Raw genomic sequence first — 14,661 nt, 5'->3', positions numbered from 1 at the left:
CACAGAGTTCTCGAGGAAAGGAACAAAGTCCCTTCCTTCTGCACGTCCAACACCATTCCCTCTGGTACCGCAGGTACAGTAATAGCTCACAGTGTTTTAGGGGCACTGTTTTGTTTACGAAATAATGAAATTTCTAGGCATAAACACTGCAAGCACAGGAGCCCTTTATAAACAAACAATCATATGAAAGCCAAGTACATAAAAATAAATTAATATATTTTAAGAACAAGTTTTTTTCTTCTGACTTAATTTCTGGAGAAGAGTTGATTCTCCCACACACTGTCACTGGAAAACCATTTATTGGTTTTTAAAATCTCCTCTCATGTTCCCTAAAGCAGGAATTAATCTGAAAGGCAACTTCTGTGTCTACATACCAGAACACCTCTGGATGCTCGTGGTTCCCACAACCACATTAACACAGGTAAAGGACTGTAAACATACATGTAAAGAAAGTTACACAGAAAATCATCCTTTTGACATGTAAAAGTTTGGTATGAAAGCTAAATAATAATAGGCATAAAAAGGATAATGTGAGAAAGATAAATACTGCTTGACAAGCGTCTCTAGAACAAATGAACTTAGGGATGAATGGAGACAGGAATGAATGAATACATGGATAAAATGAGAAGTGAGGGGACAACTGGCTAGTATGAGCTCCTGAGAAAAAGGGGAGTAAATAGAAGACTGCCACCCTGATCAGCAGACAGGAACAGTGTAGTACCCGGAGGGGGCAGGTGGGCTTGGGCAAAGGTACCAGCTTGGGGTGGAGGAAACATATTAAAAAATCATAGGAGACACAAAGTGAACGGAATTCTTCCATGCAGGATATCATCAAGCAAAACCTAATTTCCTACTTCTTTTCTGCCAAATAACCTTTCATTAAGCTTTCAAGATACAAAACATGCTCTACTTATTGGCTCCCAATCATGTTATTTCTTCTGTAACCATGTCTGGCAGAAGCCTCCGCCCTACCCCAATTCTATCTGTCCTTTAAGGCCTAACTCAACACAAGCCCCAGTAACTCTTTCTTCTTTAGGAAACCCAGAAAACAGTCAGCTTTGAAAAGACACACTACAAACAGACAAGGGACAGAAATAGATGAAGGAGAAGATGGAAGGAGGTTCAGAGCTTGGAAGAAACTAACAGTACAGATTTCCTTGGTTGTGATCTGAAGAAAGATGAAAACCAGGTCTCTCAATCACAGGCTGCCCTAAGGGGGTAAAAGGCTTTATACTTCCTTCAAGGAGGCTGGCTTTTGATTTCTGGAATCACTGGAGGCAATGGGGTGGGCATTCTTTTCTCCACCCTCCTACCTTAGGTTCCAATACCACTCCTCTTGGCGACTGGGGCACCTGGTGCATATTCATTTAGGATATGTTCAAAAGTAGGGTCCAGTGAGAGGGGCTTCTTTTTTTAAATGAATTTCTCTAGCATTCAGCCTATAAGATGGGACAGGTTATAGCTTGAGAACACTGCCACTGCCACAATTCCAAAGAAAATATCATGCTGAGACTCTGGGCTACTCCTGGTGAAACGACGGTGGAGGGGAAAGTAAAATTAGTGCCACCAGTGGCGATGACGCAGAGAGGAAGAAACAAGGAAGAAATGCCAAGCGGTAGCCAGGCAATGCGATGCAAACCATTGCTTCACGGCCCACCCACTTCCACACCCACTGAAAGTGCTGTTCTTGGGGACGAAAAAAAAACAGCTTGAGATGGCAACAGAGGAGCTGATGCCAAATCATCCTTACCTCTGAGCCAAGACGCTAACCTCGCAGTTCACAACTGCTGCTGAGACCGGGACCATCGGAGAAGCTTCGACTCAGTCTCCCCTGACTCCAGCACCACCTCCCTGAACCCACAGAGGCTCTTCCAGGCTAAACCTGCTTAAAAAAGCATCTCAATTGCTGGCCTCTGTTCCCTTCATGCATTTGTTGGAGACCAGCCTAAACTGACATCGATGAGTTAGTGAGATGTTGCCAAGTAATAAGCAGGCAGAAACATTAAGTTACTGAACTTTAATAAAATGACAGCTTAGAATTTAAAGACAAAGAAATCAGCTTTTTCTACCACAGGCAGAAAAGGAATATAGCTGGTTAAAAGACCCACAGCACCTCCCTGATCTTCTCTTACCTCTTTATTTTGCTATCAACTGCTATATAATGGATGACAGTGACCGCAGGATTATACCAAACTCTAGATACAACAACTGACACATACAGGATTAACTGCTACATAGTCCCAACCACCCCCCACCCCAATCATTCCCATGACTTCAAATTTTGCTCTCACAGAAGATTTCCCAACTCTGACCTGCTAGCCCATCTCCTCGTCTGGGTGCCCATTAGAACATAAACTTTGTGACAGTAGGGACTTCGTCTGTCTAGTGTCTTTCCGATTCCAGAGCTTAAGACAGAGCTCCCAGGAGCTTAGTAAGCATCAACTGAATGAATGTACTCCGATGAAATCTCAGATGCAACTTACACAAAATATCTTAATTCCATCCCAAACTACTGCCCCTGTCTTTCTTGGTGTTGCTGCTGCTCCTCTGGGCTCTAAAGAATCTGTGTTTATGTCTCCTTCATCACCTCTATCCAGTCAATCCAGCATCTAGGAAGTTTTCTTTAGAAACTATATTGTTGAATTTAAAAGAAATACACACACACACACCCCCAAGTCCTCTTCACCTGTGCCACTGCCCTGTTCCAAGCTGGATATCATTTCCCCTGTTTTGGCAATCTTGTGTAAGCTGGTCTTCGTGCTTTCAGTTTTTGCATACTAATTAGAGACTAAAAGTCTCCTTTGCTCAAAGCTATATATACTTTTTCATTACCCACCTACTTTCCAAAGTAAAATTATGCTCTTATGGGGAACCATTCAAAGTCTGACTTTGCAACCTACCTTACCCACCAAGCTGGCCTCCTCACTGCCCTACCAGCTAATGTCTGTATTCACCTTTAACCCACTTTTATCCATCTAGTCCACTTACAATGTAGATTCCACAAGGGCAGGGACTTGTCACTGCTTTATCTTTAGCACTGAGAATAAGGCTGAAACGTATCAGAAAGTATTTGCTGGATGAATGAATTAGTTATTGTAAGAAAAGAGAAACAGAAGGGAAGAGGTAACGTGCCTATTGAAATCCCCCCGTGAAGATGTTCACCACTTAGGTCAGTCCCCACTTTCCTGGGTCATTTCTCCCCTCACTGGTTTCCATGGTCACACAGTTCAGCACAACTCAACACTCATTCCAAGGGCCCAGTGAGGAGCCGGGGCCAGGTGTGTGCCAGGCACTGGTGGTTGGTGACCCCATCAGACAGGGCCTCTGCCTAAGCCGATCTTCAGCAACAGGGAAGGCTTCTCAGAGGAGGGGCCAGCTCAGGGAGGGTGTGCAGGGCAAGTGTGAGTCGGGTAACAGCAGGGAGGAGTTTGGAAGCAGAGGGAACAGGCGGGTGAAGGGCCGGAAGGAGAGGGAACAGGCGGGTGAAGGGCCGGAAGCAGAGGGAACAGGCGGGTGAAGGGCCGGAAGCAGAGGGAACGGGCAGGTGAAGGGCCTGAGGAAAGTGGTACGTTCTGCGGACCAGAGTGTGATGGGGCCAGCCATCACCTCTGGGTGACCCTTTCCCAGGCGAAGAAGAAAAGCAGAAGCCATCAAAACAGATAGGAAAAGGAAGCTGGGAAGGGATGCAGGAAAGGGCCTATGTGTCCATTCTGTCTCTCATGTAGAGACTAAACTCCTTATTAGAAAGGCAGAGGATACACTCCTTACGTCTCTTTGCTGAAAAGACGCAGTGTTCAAAAAGTTGACTGAAAACTCTTGATTCTCCCCCCCCTCCCATCCCAAAGGAAAGGAAAACAGTAATTTTAAAATGTAGCCATTAAACAGAGATCATAAACAATTTTAAGTGCGGATTTAGTCAACCACACGAACCTTAAGATTTATTTTTCCGTTTCAGACTCTTAACTTCCTTTGCTAAACTGCCAAGATTTCTGAACTGGACTCCCCTAGGAATCCATGATCCTGTAAGTTCTTAAAATTACAAGGCAATTTGTAAAGTTTAAGGAATGAACTAAAGAAATAGTTCAAACTGGTTTTGATTTCCCTTCCTTTTTTGCTTCAAATTAATTAGTTTCTAAGTATGGCTTAGAAAAGGCATGGATTTTAACCAGACGCTTTTTTGCTGTTGTTCAGTCATTAAGTTGTGTCCAACTTTGCAACTCCATGGACTGCAGCATGCCAGCCTTCTCCGTCCACCACTATCTTTCAAACTCATGTCCACCGAATTGGTGATGCCATCCAACCATCTCATCCTCTGTCGTCCCCTTCTCCTCCTGCCTTCATTCTTTCCCAGCATCAAGGTCTTTTTCCAGTGAGTCAGCTCTTCACGTCAGGTGGCCAAAGTATCGGACCTTCAGCTTCAGCATCAGTCCTTCCAATGAATATTCAGGTGATTTTTTAGTAAAGTGCATTAAGAAGAGCCACCCAGCGTGGTCTCATACATTACCTTTAAACACTGCCCTTCCTTCAAACAATCAGCATTCACTCTGGGCCATGAACAAGAAGAGAGCACTAAGAAAAACCACAAATGCCATTCTGGGGAGAAATTCTTCATACCCTGTCTCCAGCCTGCTACACAGGAGAGGGAAATGAAACCCTGCTAACCTCTCCTTGTGAGGATGGTGCTAATGCAGTTTTTCTGAGTAATGTTACTACCTTGCATTAAATGATGTTTCCCCTCCCCCCCCCAGTGAAAACAACTCTCATTATTAATCTCACTTATTACTCATTTCCTCTTTCATAAAATAGCAAAACCTGAATTCCATGGGGACTAGAAAAGAAAGCATCATAAAGCACAGAAGCTCCCCTTTTCCTAAATTAGGGGCCTCATCTGGAATCTCAGCTCTTGACTTTGGAAAAGTAAGAAATACAATAAAGGGCTGGTTTTTTTCTAATTACAAGTAGTACACTGTGTTTTTTTCCCCAAATGTACCACTTCTTTTGAGATGTTCTTAATATGGGATGTTACTCTGTAACAACTCTTTGAAAACCACATTAATTCCACAACCACAGGACCACAAAACAAGGCCCTGACATTTTGGGGTGGCGTGATCACCAACCTCACCGTACTCCTTGTCTGTTAGTGAGTCTCTCTCTCAGGCTCATAAGGGGCAAGTATTCTCCAACATAAACACGACACTCCACAACACAACTAAAAACGCATCCAGCTTTGATCTCTGTCATTGTTTGGAAGAAACGCAAAGACCTTGTATGCATGCATGTTAACAAGACTGCCGTAGTTCATATCTGAACTAGCATTTTGATGCTTAACAAAGCCCACTCTCAGTTCACAGAAGGAAGAGAAAGAAACACCCCATATTCACGGTCAGATTCACTGGCCTCTCTCCACCCATTCACAGACATGTACTGATCACCCCCTGTGTGGGGTTGGACATTACACGGTACCGAAGGCTGAGCAGCACGTGACCCCCAACACATACCTAGTTATGGTTGAAGATAATATTTGTTTTTAAGTGAAACTAAAGGAGATCAGTCCTGGGTGTTCATTGGAAGGACTGATGCTGAAGCTGAAACTCCAATACTTTGGCCACCTCATGCGAAGAGTTGACTCATTAGAAAAGACCCTGATGCTGGGAGGGATTGGGGGCAGGAGGAGAAGGGGACAACAAAGGATGAGATGGCTGGATGGCATCACTGACTCGATGGACATGAGTCTGAGTAAACTCCAGGAGTTGGTGATGGACAGGGAGGCCTGGCATGCTGCGATTCATGGGGTTGCAAAGTGTCAGACACAACTGAGCGACTGAACTGAACTGAACTGAAGGGAAGATAATTTGCTCCTAAAAACCACTCCCCTCTGTCCTACCTAGAAAATGCTCTCTTCCCCTCAACCCCTCAAAAACCGTCTTCATTACACAGCAAAACATGTGTTCTAAGGACTGACTACTGACTTCAGGAATCAGTGCCACTAATAATGATAAAAGCTTGGAAACAGTAAACAGGACTTTAAGATGGGCTTCATGTGGTCCTGTGAAGAAAAGCAACTAGATCCTCTAAAGCCAGCGTCTTCTACCCGTCCGATACTTAAACTTCACATCAAACATCATCCTAAGGACTTCTTTATTCAACTGAGTTTGAGGAAAGGAATTGTTAGGTAGAAAGACAAACAGGAAAGATTATAAACCTTTAATTAAAGTATAAAAAACTAACAACAAAATGAGAAAGATACTACCTTGAGCTTTCAAAGGAAACTGCGTATAGAGGTTGATACAGGGCCTCAGAACAAGCATTCATCCTACCAGGAAATTAAAAGTTGTACGTTTAAAAATAATGGTTTCAGATCCTACCAGAAATTTAAAATAAAACTGAATAATAGAATTTGATCAGAAAACATACACTGGATCTTGGCCTTTGCTCTAGTTTTTTAACCTCAGATCCTTCTGTTTTGCTGCTTGTCCACCAGCTACACGTAGAGTCTGAGAATTGAGAACGCTCTATTCTGGCAGCAGGAAATTTACTCTTCAGAGAACAAGAGTCAGATTATTTTTCATTGTTTCTCTTTTGCAAGAGAGGAGTAATTTTTTGTCTCCTGTAAACACCTACTAGAAAGCATTGTCACTGCGTGCCCCAGAGAAGTGACCTCCAGAGGCTTTTCAGGAGACAAAGAATCTGCTCCAAGTAAGGACAAATACAAAGCTGGTGAAAACAAAATGAGAAATGGCTGATGAAGAGCGTTTAACAAATTTTTACCATAACAAAAAATCCCAATCAGCTAGGAGGTCCCAGACAAGGTCTCTGGTCTACCTGGACAGACACCAGACATAAGGAAAGGAGGAAGACTTGGAAGATATGAAAGTCTGGTCTCCCTCACCTACTGCTCTGCAACAAGCTGCCCGAAAGTCAGTGGCTTACACTGAGTACTACCGTGTCTGCCTACGACTCTGGGGGGCATGCTCAAGAGACACCGCCACAGTGCTGGTGGGACTCCGGTGGGGCTGGAGGCTCCCGGGCCTTGCTCCCCCATCGGGGAATGGTGCTGGCTACAGAACCTCGGTGCTCCCACAACAGGCTTCACCCTACAGCAGAAGAGCCTGCACTTCCTTCCTAACATGGAGGCTCAGAACTGTCCCTTCTTAAGGTCTGTAATTGTTACGACGTCACCTTGGCCTCATTCTGTCACAGAGGCCAGCCCTGCCTTCGTGGGGTGGGGCGGGGATAATCCCATCTTCTTGATGGGTGTGACAGCATGTACACACAGGGATGGTAGAACTACAGGTGACTATCTCTGCAGACAGTCTCCCACAAACCCCAGGCCTGGAAACCACAACAACACAGAAGAAGTCAAGAGAAAGAAAAGAAAAGGTGATCAGGATTAAGTGCCTTTACTTGCCAGTACACTCCATTCTCCTGACCTTGACTCTTCAACCAACGAAAAATAGAAAAGAAAGAACAAAATGGAAGATGCAGTGACGCCTGTGCCTTCTTAGAGAGCAGCCTGCATCACAACATCTCATTAGGATTTTTTTTTTAATATATAGAGAGAGAACAAAAGGATGAAGTAATCTCTTCATGAACTGAATCTCTTAGTACCTTTAGCTACATGTATACTTTACAGAGAATGATAAAAGAATTCGGTATCAGGTAAAGAATATATATATATATTTATATGTACATCTATACACACACACACACACACACACACATATATAGCTAGGAAAAAGAAAAGTCCCTGTTAAAAATGGAAAGTTCCATTTCTTAGGTGTCATAATTTTTAAAGGTCAAAGTTTCTAACATATCTTTCCAGAAAAATAATAAACACTGGAATACCCACAGTTGAAAAATGAAATAAGAACAAAGCTGGAGGTATCACATGCCCTGATTTTGAACTAAACTACAAAGTTATCATGATCAGGACAGTATGGTACAGGCACAGAAACAGACACACAGGTCAGTGGAACAGAATTAGGAATTTAGAAATAAACCCACACACATGGACAATTAGTTTAAAACAAAGAAGCAAAGAATACACACTGGAGAAAGGAAGACCTTAATCTCTCAATCCATTCCGCTCTGTTCCCATCTTGGTGTCCATATGTTTGTTCTTGACTTCAGTGTCTCTATTTCTCTATTTCCAAACATGTTCATCAGTACCATTTTTCTAGAGTCCACATATGTGAATTAGCACAGGATACTTGTTTTCCTCTTTCTGAATTACTTCACTCTGTATGACATACTAGGTCTTCGAGATTGTCAACTAAGTTTTCATATCATTCCATTTCAGGGCTATCCACTAAAAATTTAGCAGGAAAACTTTGGAGTCTGCAAATCATTTAGGACCACAATGAGCAAATCATAGTCCAATTTTGGGAAAATAAGAGAAAGATAAGGGAGCAGAAACACCCCTCAAACAAGACCACACAGGGGCCAAGGCTGATCACCACAGCGAAAGAAAGTGGGAAGTGATGCTTCCTCTGTTGCCATTCAAATGCAGACCTCCACGCTAAGCCAGCACTCACTTAAATCCTCCAGGCATCAAAGTCTGCAACATGTAAGGCATTAAGCTAAACCAGTGTTAAACTATGGGCCTGGATAATTCCTTATATTGACAAACATCAATCCCCACATAAAAGGCAAAAGTAGAAAGATCATTGAAGTTGGAGGCAGAAAAAAACAGATTTAAATCCTGGTTTTGACTCTGAGTAACTCCTGGTAAATAATTCTTTCAAAGCCCAAGTTCCTTCATCTATAAAAAACATGGATTAAAAATATCTTTAGTCACTAAGTTGTGGACTATGTGGGTTCAGTAAATACTTTATATGACTGAAAACAGTACCTAATAAATATAAATTGTATATGTGGTCATCTTTTACAGATTAAAGCCCCCAAATAATTAAAATTCCCAAGTAAACATCTTTTCTTTTTCTTTTTTTTTTTTAAATCACGAGAAAGGCACGAAGTTTGTAGTCAGCAGATAAAGTTTTGGGGTCAGATTTTGCTGGCTGGACGATCCTGGATTAGCCTTTATCTTCCCCAAGTCCTAGGCTCTTCAGAGCTTGGTGATCCTGACTGGGTACCTGCTGGGAACACAGCAGCAACCAAGGTAGAGCAAGTCCCTGCCCTCACAGAGCTTTCCCAATCCTGGGGGGATGTAAAAGAGACAAACACAGTGCTGGGCAGTGACACCTACAGAATGAGGGGGCTGGGGTAGATATCCTCAAACCCTCCTCCCAAGTGTATGAAGTCTATGACTGTAACGGTCAAAGTCAACCGAAAGAAACGATGGTTATAATGTCTCATTCTGAAGTTTTGTAAGATGTTAAATCATTCTTCCTAAAACTAAAAATCAAAGACTTCCAAAGAAGAGCAGTGTCATTACAAAGTCTGTTTGTACTACGAAAACAACAGTCCTCATTCGAGATAAAAACCTAAAATTCTGCTGTTAAAGGGAAAACTTATTGTTGTTAAAGGGAAAATCTGATCTTCATATTAAAGACTCTGCTATTCTTTAAACTCATAAAACCAGTAATTTAGAGAGTAATACTGACCACCAAGCCTCAGCGTACACAATCACAGCTGATGGCTGAGCTGCTCACAACATGGGCTCAGAGCCGAGCTGGCAAACAGACCATGGACGAGCCTGGGCAGACACACCACCCTCCAGGCTAAGATTCACAGAGGGCAGACATGGTTCATTTGCAGCCTGTATACTTTACATTCTGTTATCAGTCATACAAATATATCTGAAGCTAAAAGCAATCGGATGGAAAGTAGGGTCTACCAGGTCAATTCTTCTCTGAAATGTTCCCTACAGCATGGTTTTCACTGGCAACCTTGAGTGTAGAAGTCTTACACAGAAAGACTGACCTTTCAGAAAGAACCAGACAAGGACTAAGAAATAATATTCATAAAGAGTTAGAATCAATACGTATTTTTTCAGGCTGGTCAAACTGTGAGAACACAAAGGATTATTGGATATCAACAAGGGTTCTTCAAATGATTTTTCAATGATATAGTCAGACACTTTCTGTTTGAGTCAATTTAAGAAACACCCATCTGAATAATAAAATTATGCTTTAGGAAATTTATTTGGCAAATTAAATAAAATTGTCTAGCAGAATTCATTAAAAAAATCTATTTTAAAGAATAAATAACAATAACAAAATTAGCATATAAATTGTTTTTATAGAAAGTAGCCTCTATAATACTCTTAGGTTTCTTAAAACAGCATGTAATTATAACAAATTTGAGCACATCTCCTACAATCTAGTTTACCTATTTAAGCATAAGCATAATAAACCTTATTCCTCCAAATAATCTCTCCAACCCCCAACTTCCACTCATATGCACCAACGGTGACTGACTTCACAAGTCACAAGGCTTAAACGCTGGAGTTCTAGAATTCTATGAAATATATCAATATTCAAACCAGACTCTCAGACTTTGAAATGACAGATGAATGAACAGAACCTAAATCCTGTTATTTTACGTCTGTACGCATGTATGTAACACTATGAAATAAAAAGACTATTTTCCTGTGAAAATTCACTCAGTAGTCTTTGTGATTTAGAATAAAATACATGAGAAGCTCCTGGCTTTGTTACTTCAGAAACAGGCCTAAGAGGCTGAACGCTGTTTTATGTGGATATAGTGCATTAAAGTGACTGGTATAAACACACTATTACTGGAATATTTATACAGGCTCACAAGGACCTGGAGGAGGCAAGGAACGTAAAAACGAACGTTGTTACACCGCAGATGAGGAGGCGTCTTCTGCAGTAGGACACTTCACGTCATTCACACGCTAGCCCTCCACTCACTGGGAAACCAGAGGCAAGAGACCCACCTGCCCTGCTCCTTGGCATGTTTCTTCTTTTTGCCCTAAAATAAAGACAGTAATGGTATCTAGATCATGGGATTACTGTAAGAATCAAGTGTGTTATACATTTAAACACTAGAACCATGCTTGGTACATAATAAGAATTCAAAAATGCTAAGAACTATTCATCTAGTGTATTTATCAGTGGATGCAGCTACAGACCAGTGACTGCAGGACATAAGTAGCTGTTTACCAAAACTAAGGGCTCAGTCAGAGCTAGACTGACCACAGGACAATCACCAAAGCCCCCTGGGCTCCGCAACTCTGATTATCAAGGGACTGCGTTCACTTCTGGGAACACACTTCATAGAGACGATGGCAACCCAGTTTATCCCCAGAGCAAGATAAGCGGGCTGCTGGAATATGGAAATAATGTCACATAAACAGAAATCAGAAGTTGGGGGTATTTTGCCTTAAAAAACTTGGCTGAATCATAAAATAATTCTTCAAATATCAGAAAGGTCATCAAATATATAAGGGACCAGATTTATTATCTGTTTCTCCAAGGACAAATTTGGCTGGAGAATAAACTTTTAGAGAATATAAGATTTCTGAAAACAATGAGTAGTCTTTCAACATGAATGTTGACATAAAAAAAGAGGCTGCCTTTCAAATAACCAGAGATGGTTATGCTGAGTGAGCTATTGGGCCAAATGACATTAAAACTTCTCAACATTGCAGAATATTAGATCTTTAAAGGGACTTCAAAGTTATCTGGCCTAGTGGCTCACAGCCCATCAGAATAATCTGGGGAGTTTTAAGAACAACCCCAATGCCAACCCAGACCGCGTAGAAGCAGGTCTTTCTGCAGTGAGCTGGCACTACTTCGCTAGTTTGCTTTGCGTTCTGTTTATAATTCCCCCAGATGCAACCATGCAGCCACAGTCGAGAAACACTGTATTAGCTCCCAAATGAGAAAATTAGGGCTCACTGTTAGAAAATGATGGAGCCCTCATTATCGAGATCAACAGGGCTGGTCTGGCACGTTTTACTGCCTACAGCTGCTGCTTCTGGGGACACAAGCCACCAGGTGATATATCTGAATCCGTATAGTGTTCTGTACTATAAAGGGTATCTGCCACATATACTGCAAATTAAATTTTGAAAACTTGAATTCCGTCACAGATTAAACAGTAACATGAATAGGTGTGGATGATAAAATGGCACCTTTTCTCACAGCTCCCAAATGAAGACTTACGTTAGACGCTAGGAGGAGGGCTCCATGAGAGATATGAATGTGACACGGTTAGGGTTAGCCTTTGGTGATCTAGTCATTTCCCGGAAATGGTTTTCTTGGATTGCTAAAAAGCAGACAATATTAAGCTCTACTCAAAACAAGAACTCTGACCATCCCCTTACCCCTGCCAAAAACAAAAAAAGTGTTCTATGAGAAATGCTAGTCATTTTTTTCTAAAATTGTGTCTTTTCATGTATTTGAAAGATGAAAGCTGAGGTTCCCAGGTGGCTCAATGGTAAAGAATCACCTGCCAACGGAGGAGATGCAGGTTTGATCGTGGGTGGGGAAGTTCCCTTGGAGAAGAAAATGGCAACCCACTCCAGTAATTTTGCCTGGGAAATCCCATGGACAGAGGAACCTGGTGGGCTACGGTCCATGGTGTCACAAATAGTCAGACACGACTGAGCAACTAAGCATGCACACAAGGTGAAAACTACCCTGAGAATGAATATTTTTTTTCCTTTTAAGAAGGTCCTTAGATACATAGATATCATAGATTATTGAGAACAGCTCAATCTAAATGCTGGTTTTATCTGGTGGTTTAATTAATAAATTCAATTTTCAAAAATCATTTTGCAAGGCATATATGGAAAACTAAGAAAAATTCAAACAGATGAAAATTTAGTGATAAATATCTTTAAGAAAATATTAAGCAATTGAAAAATTCATTTAAATTGAAAACTATGTTCAGTTATAAACAGTAACAAAGAGGCACATGATTCTCCAGCAGAAATAAAAGCTTTAGGCAATAAACAAATCTGTGTAGAAGAAAGAAGACAAAGATATAAAAGGAAAAAATGGGTGTTCCTATGCTTAATTATTAGTTATAGGCTCACTGTTGAAATACCATGAGTATTTAAAGAAACAAAGGGTTGGGCTAACCTGGAAAACATCAAATGTAAATATAGTGCATTTGTTTGAACTCTATGGAACCATAAAGTTTGAACTCTATGGAACACATAAAAACATCTGTGCTTTATTATAGGGTTGGAAATGAAGAAGAGGATTATATACTTTGAAATTTATTTATTTTTAAAAAATATTTCTTTATTTTTGGCTGTGCTGGATCTTAGCTGCAGTGCATGGGCTTCTCCCTAGTTGCAGGGCGTGGGTTCTCAAGCACGTTGTGATCTCTGTAGCTAGGGCATGTGGGATCTTAGTTCCCTGACCAGGGATTGAACCCATGTCTCCTACGTTGGAAGGTGGATTCTTAACCACTGGATTGCCAGGGAAGACTCTGAAATTCATTTTTTAAACTTTCATTTTTCATATATCTAATGACCTACAGATAAAAGGTCCATTTTACAAATACAGTATCTTGCACTATTAATAAACATGGTCACAGAACTCTTAAGTTATTCCATTTTTATTAGTAAAAATATAAACGAAGTACTTTTAAACAACATTAAGAGATGAGATGAAGTCAATGCTATCAGTTAATTTTAGAACACAGGTTCCTTCCAAAAGAAATTTCAAGACACCACTCAGGATATAACATCAAATCTGGGGTAATAGACTGCTTGGTAACTTTCTTCTTCATGAAAAAACTCAGAGAAACTAAAGGGCAAGGTGTAAGCTATGAGTCAAAGAAGGAAGTGTCAGGAAGGCGGCCAGCTCGAGGTCCTCAGGCCACGCCCAGCTGTGGTCCAGGCCGTTCTCTGGACCGACTCCTGACTCATCTGCACAGCGGGCCCCTGCTGGCCTGTCTTTTGCTCCCACCTCTGATCTCTGACGGCTCCTGCTGTGTTAACTTGGCCTGGGTCCCCTACACGGCTGCTACGAGGACCGGGTTCTGGCACCCACTCACTATCTCCTCAGAATCTGACCTCAGCTGTAGCCTTTTCTTCCACTTCACTATTCCCCTCAATTCTGACAGCTTGCAGTGACCTTCTCCTGCTACCGAGACAGAGATGCCTTGCCGTTTCACCTGTGAAATTCTCAAGTAGAGTGCAGCACACCTTGACTCCTATTTTTCAGGGTCTCTTTTAGCAATCAAATCACTGAACTCCTATTAAAGCAGGGAGAATCCAACAGAGTGACCCTGAACAAGCTTCAATTCTTTTTTGAGCCAATCCTTAAGAGTTCTTCAGCTTTCTCATCTAAAAATGCAGGAATATGAGACTAGACCACCTTTTAACATTAGAAAGTCAAGTCACTCAGTCATGTCCAACTCTTTGCAACCCCATGCACTGTAGCCCACCAGGATTCTCCAGGCAAGAATACTGGAGTGGATTGCCATTTCCTTCTCCAGCTGATCTTCCTGACCCAGGGCTTGAACTCAGGTCTCCCACGCTGCAGGCAGACTCTACCATCTGAGCCACAGGGAAGTTTCTTTTTAACATTACCTCCAGCTCTAATACAAGGGCTCTGTATTCCCAGTGGCTCAGTGGTAAAGAATCTGTCTGCCAATGCAAAAGATGTGGGTTCAATCCCTGGTCCAGGAAGATTTCCTGGAGAAGGAAATGGCAACCCACTCCAGTATTTTTGTCTGGGAAATCCCAAGGACAGAGGAGCCTGGCAGGCTACAGCC

The 14,661-nt window shown here is 41.8% G+C and overlaps 1 protein-coding gene across 14 annotated transcripts in view; it reads right to left on the bottom strand.

Annotated features, from left to right (window-relative positions):
- The window catches only part of PSD3 (pleckstrin and Sec7 domain containing 3), a 575,456-nt gene that overhangs the window by 173,659 nt on the left and 387,136 nt on the right, over positions 1 to 14,661 (bottom strand). The window contains exon 12 of one of the 14 annotated variants that reach the window (XM_043893691.1): positions 7,727 to 12,195. The exons of the other annotated variants lie outside the window; for them this stretch is intronic. Within the exon in view, the coding sequence (XP_043749626.1) occupies positions 12,166 to 12,195 (30 nt within the window). The 3' untranslated portion in view covers positions 7,727 to 12,165. Of the gene's footprint in view, positions 1 to 7,726; positions 12,196 to 14,661 lie in introns of those variants that run through there. 14 annotated transcript variants of the gene reach the window in all.

The sequence above is a fragment of the Cervus elaphus genome, chromosome 32 (genome assembly GCF_910594005.1).
Source record: "Cervus elaphus chromosome 32, mCerEla1.1, whole genome shotgun sequence".
NCBI lineage: Eukaryota > Metazoa > Chordata > Mammalia > Artiodactyla > Cervidae > Cervus > Cervus elaphus.
Note: the sequence above shows the minus strand (reverse complement) of the source record. Positions and strands in the feature narration are given on the sequence as shown.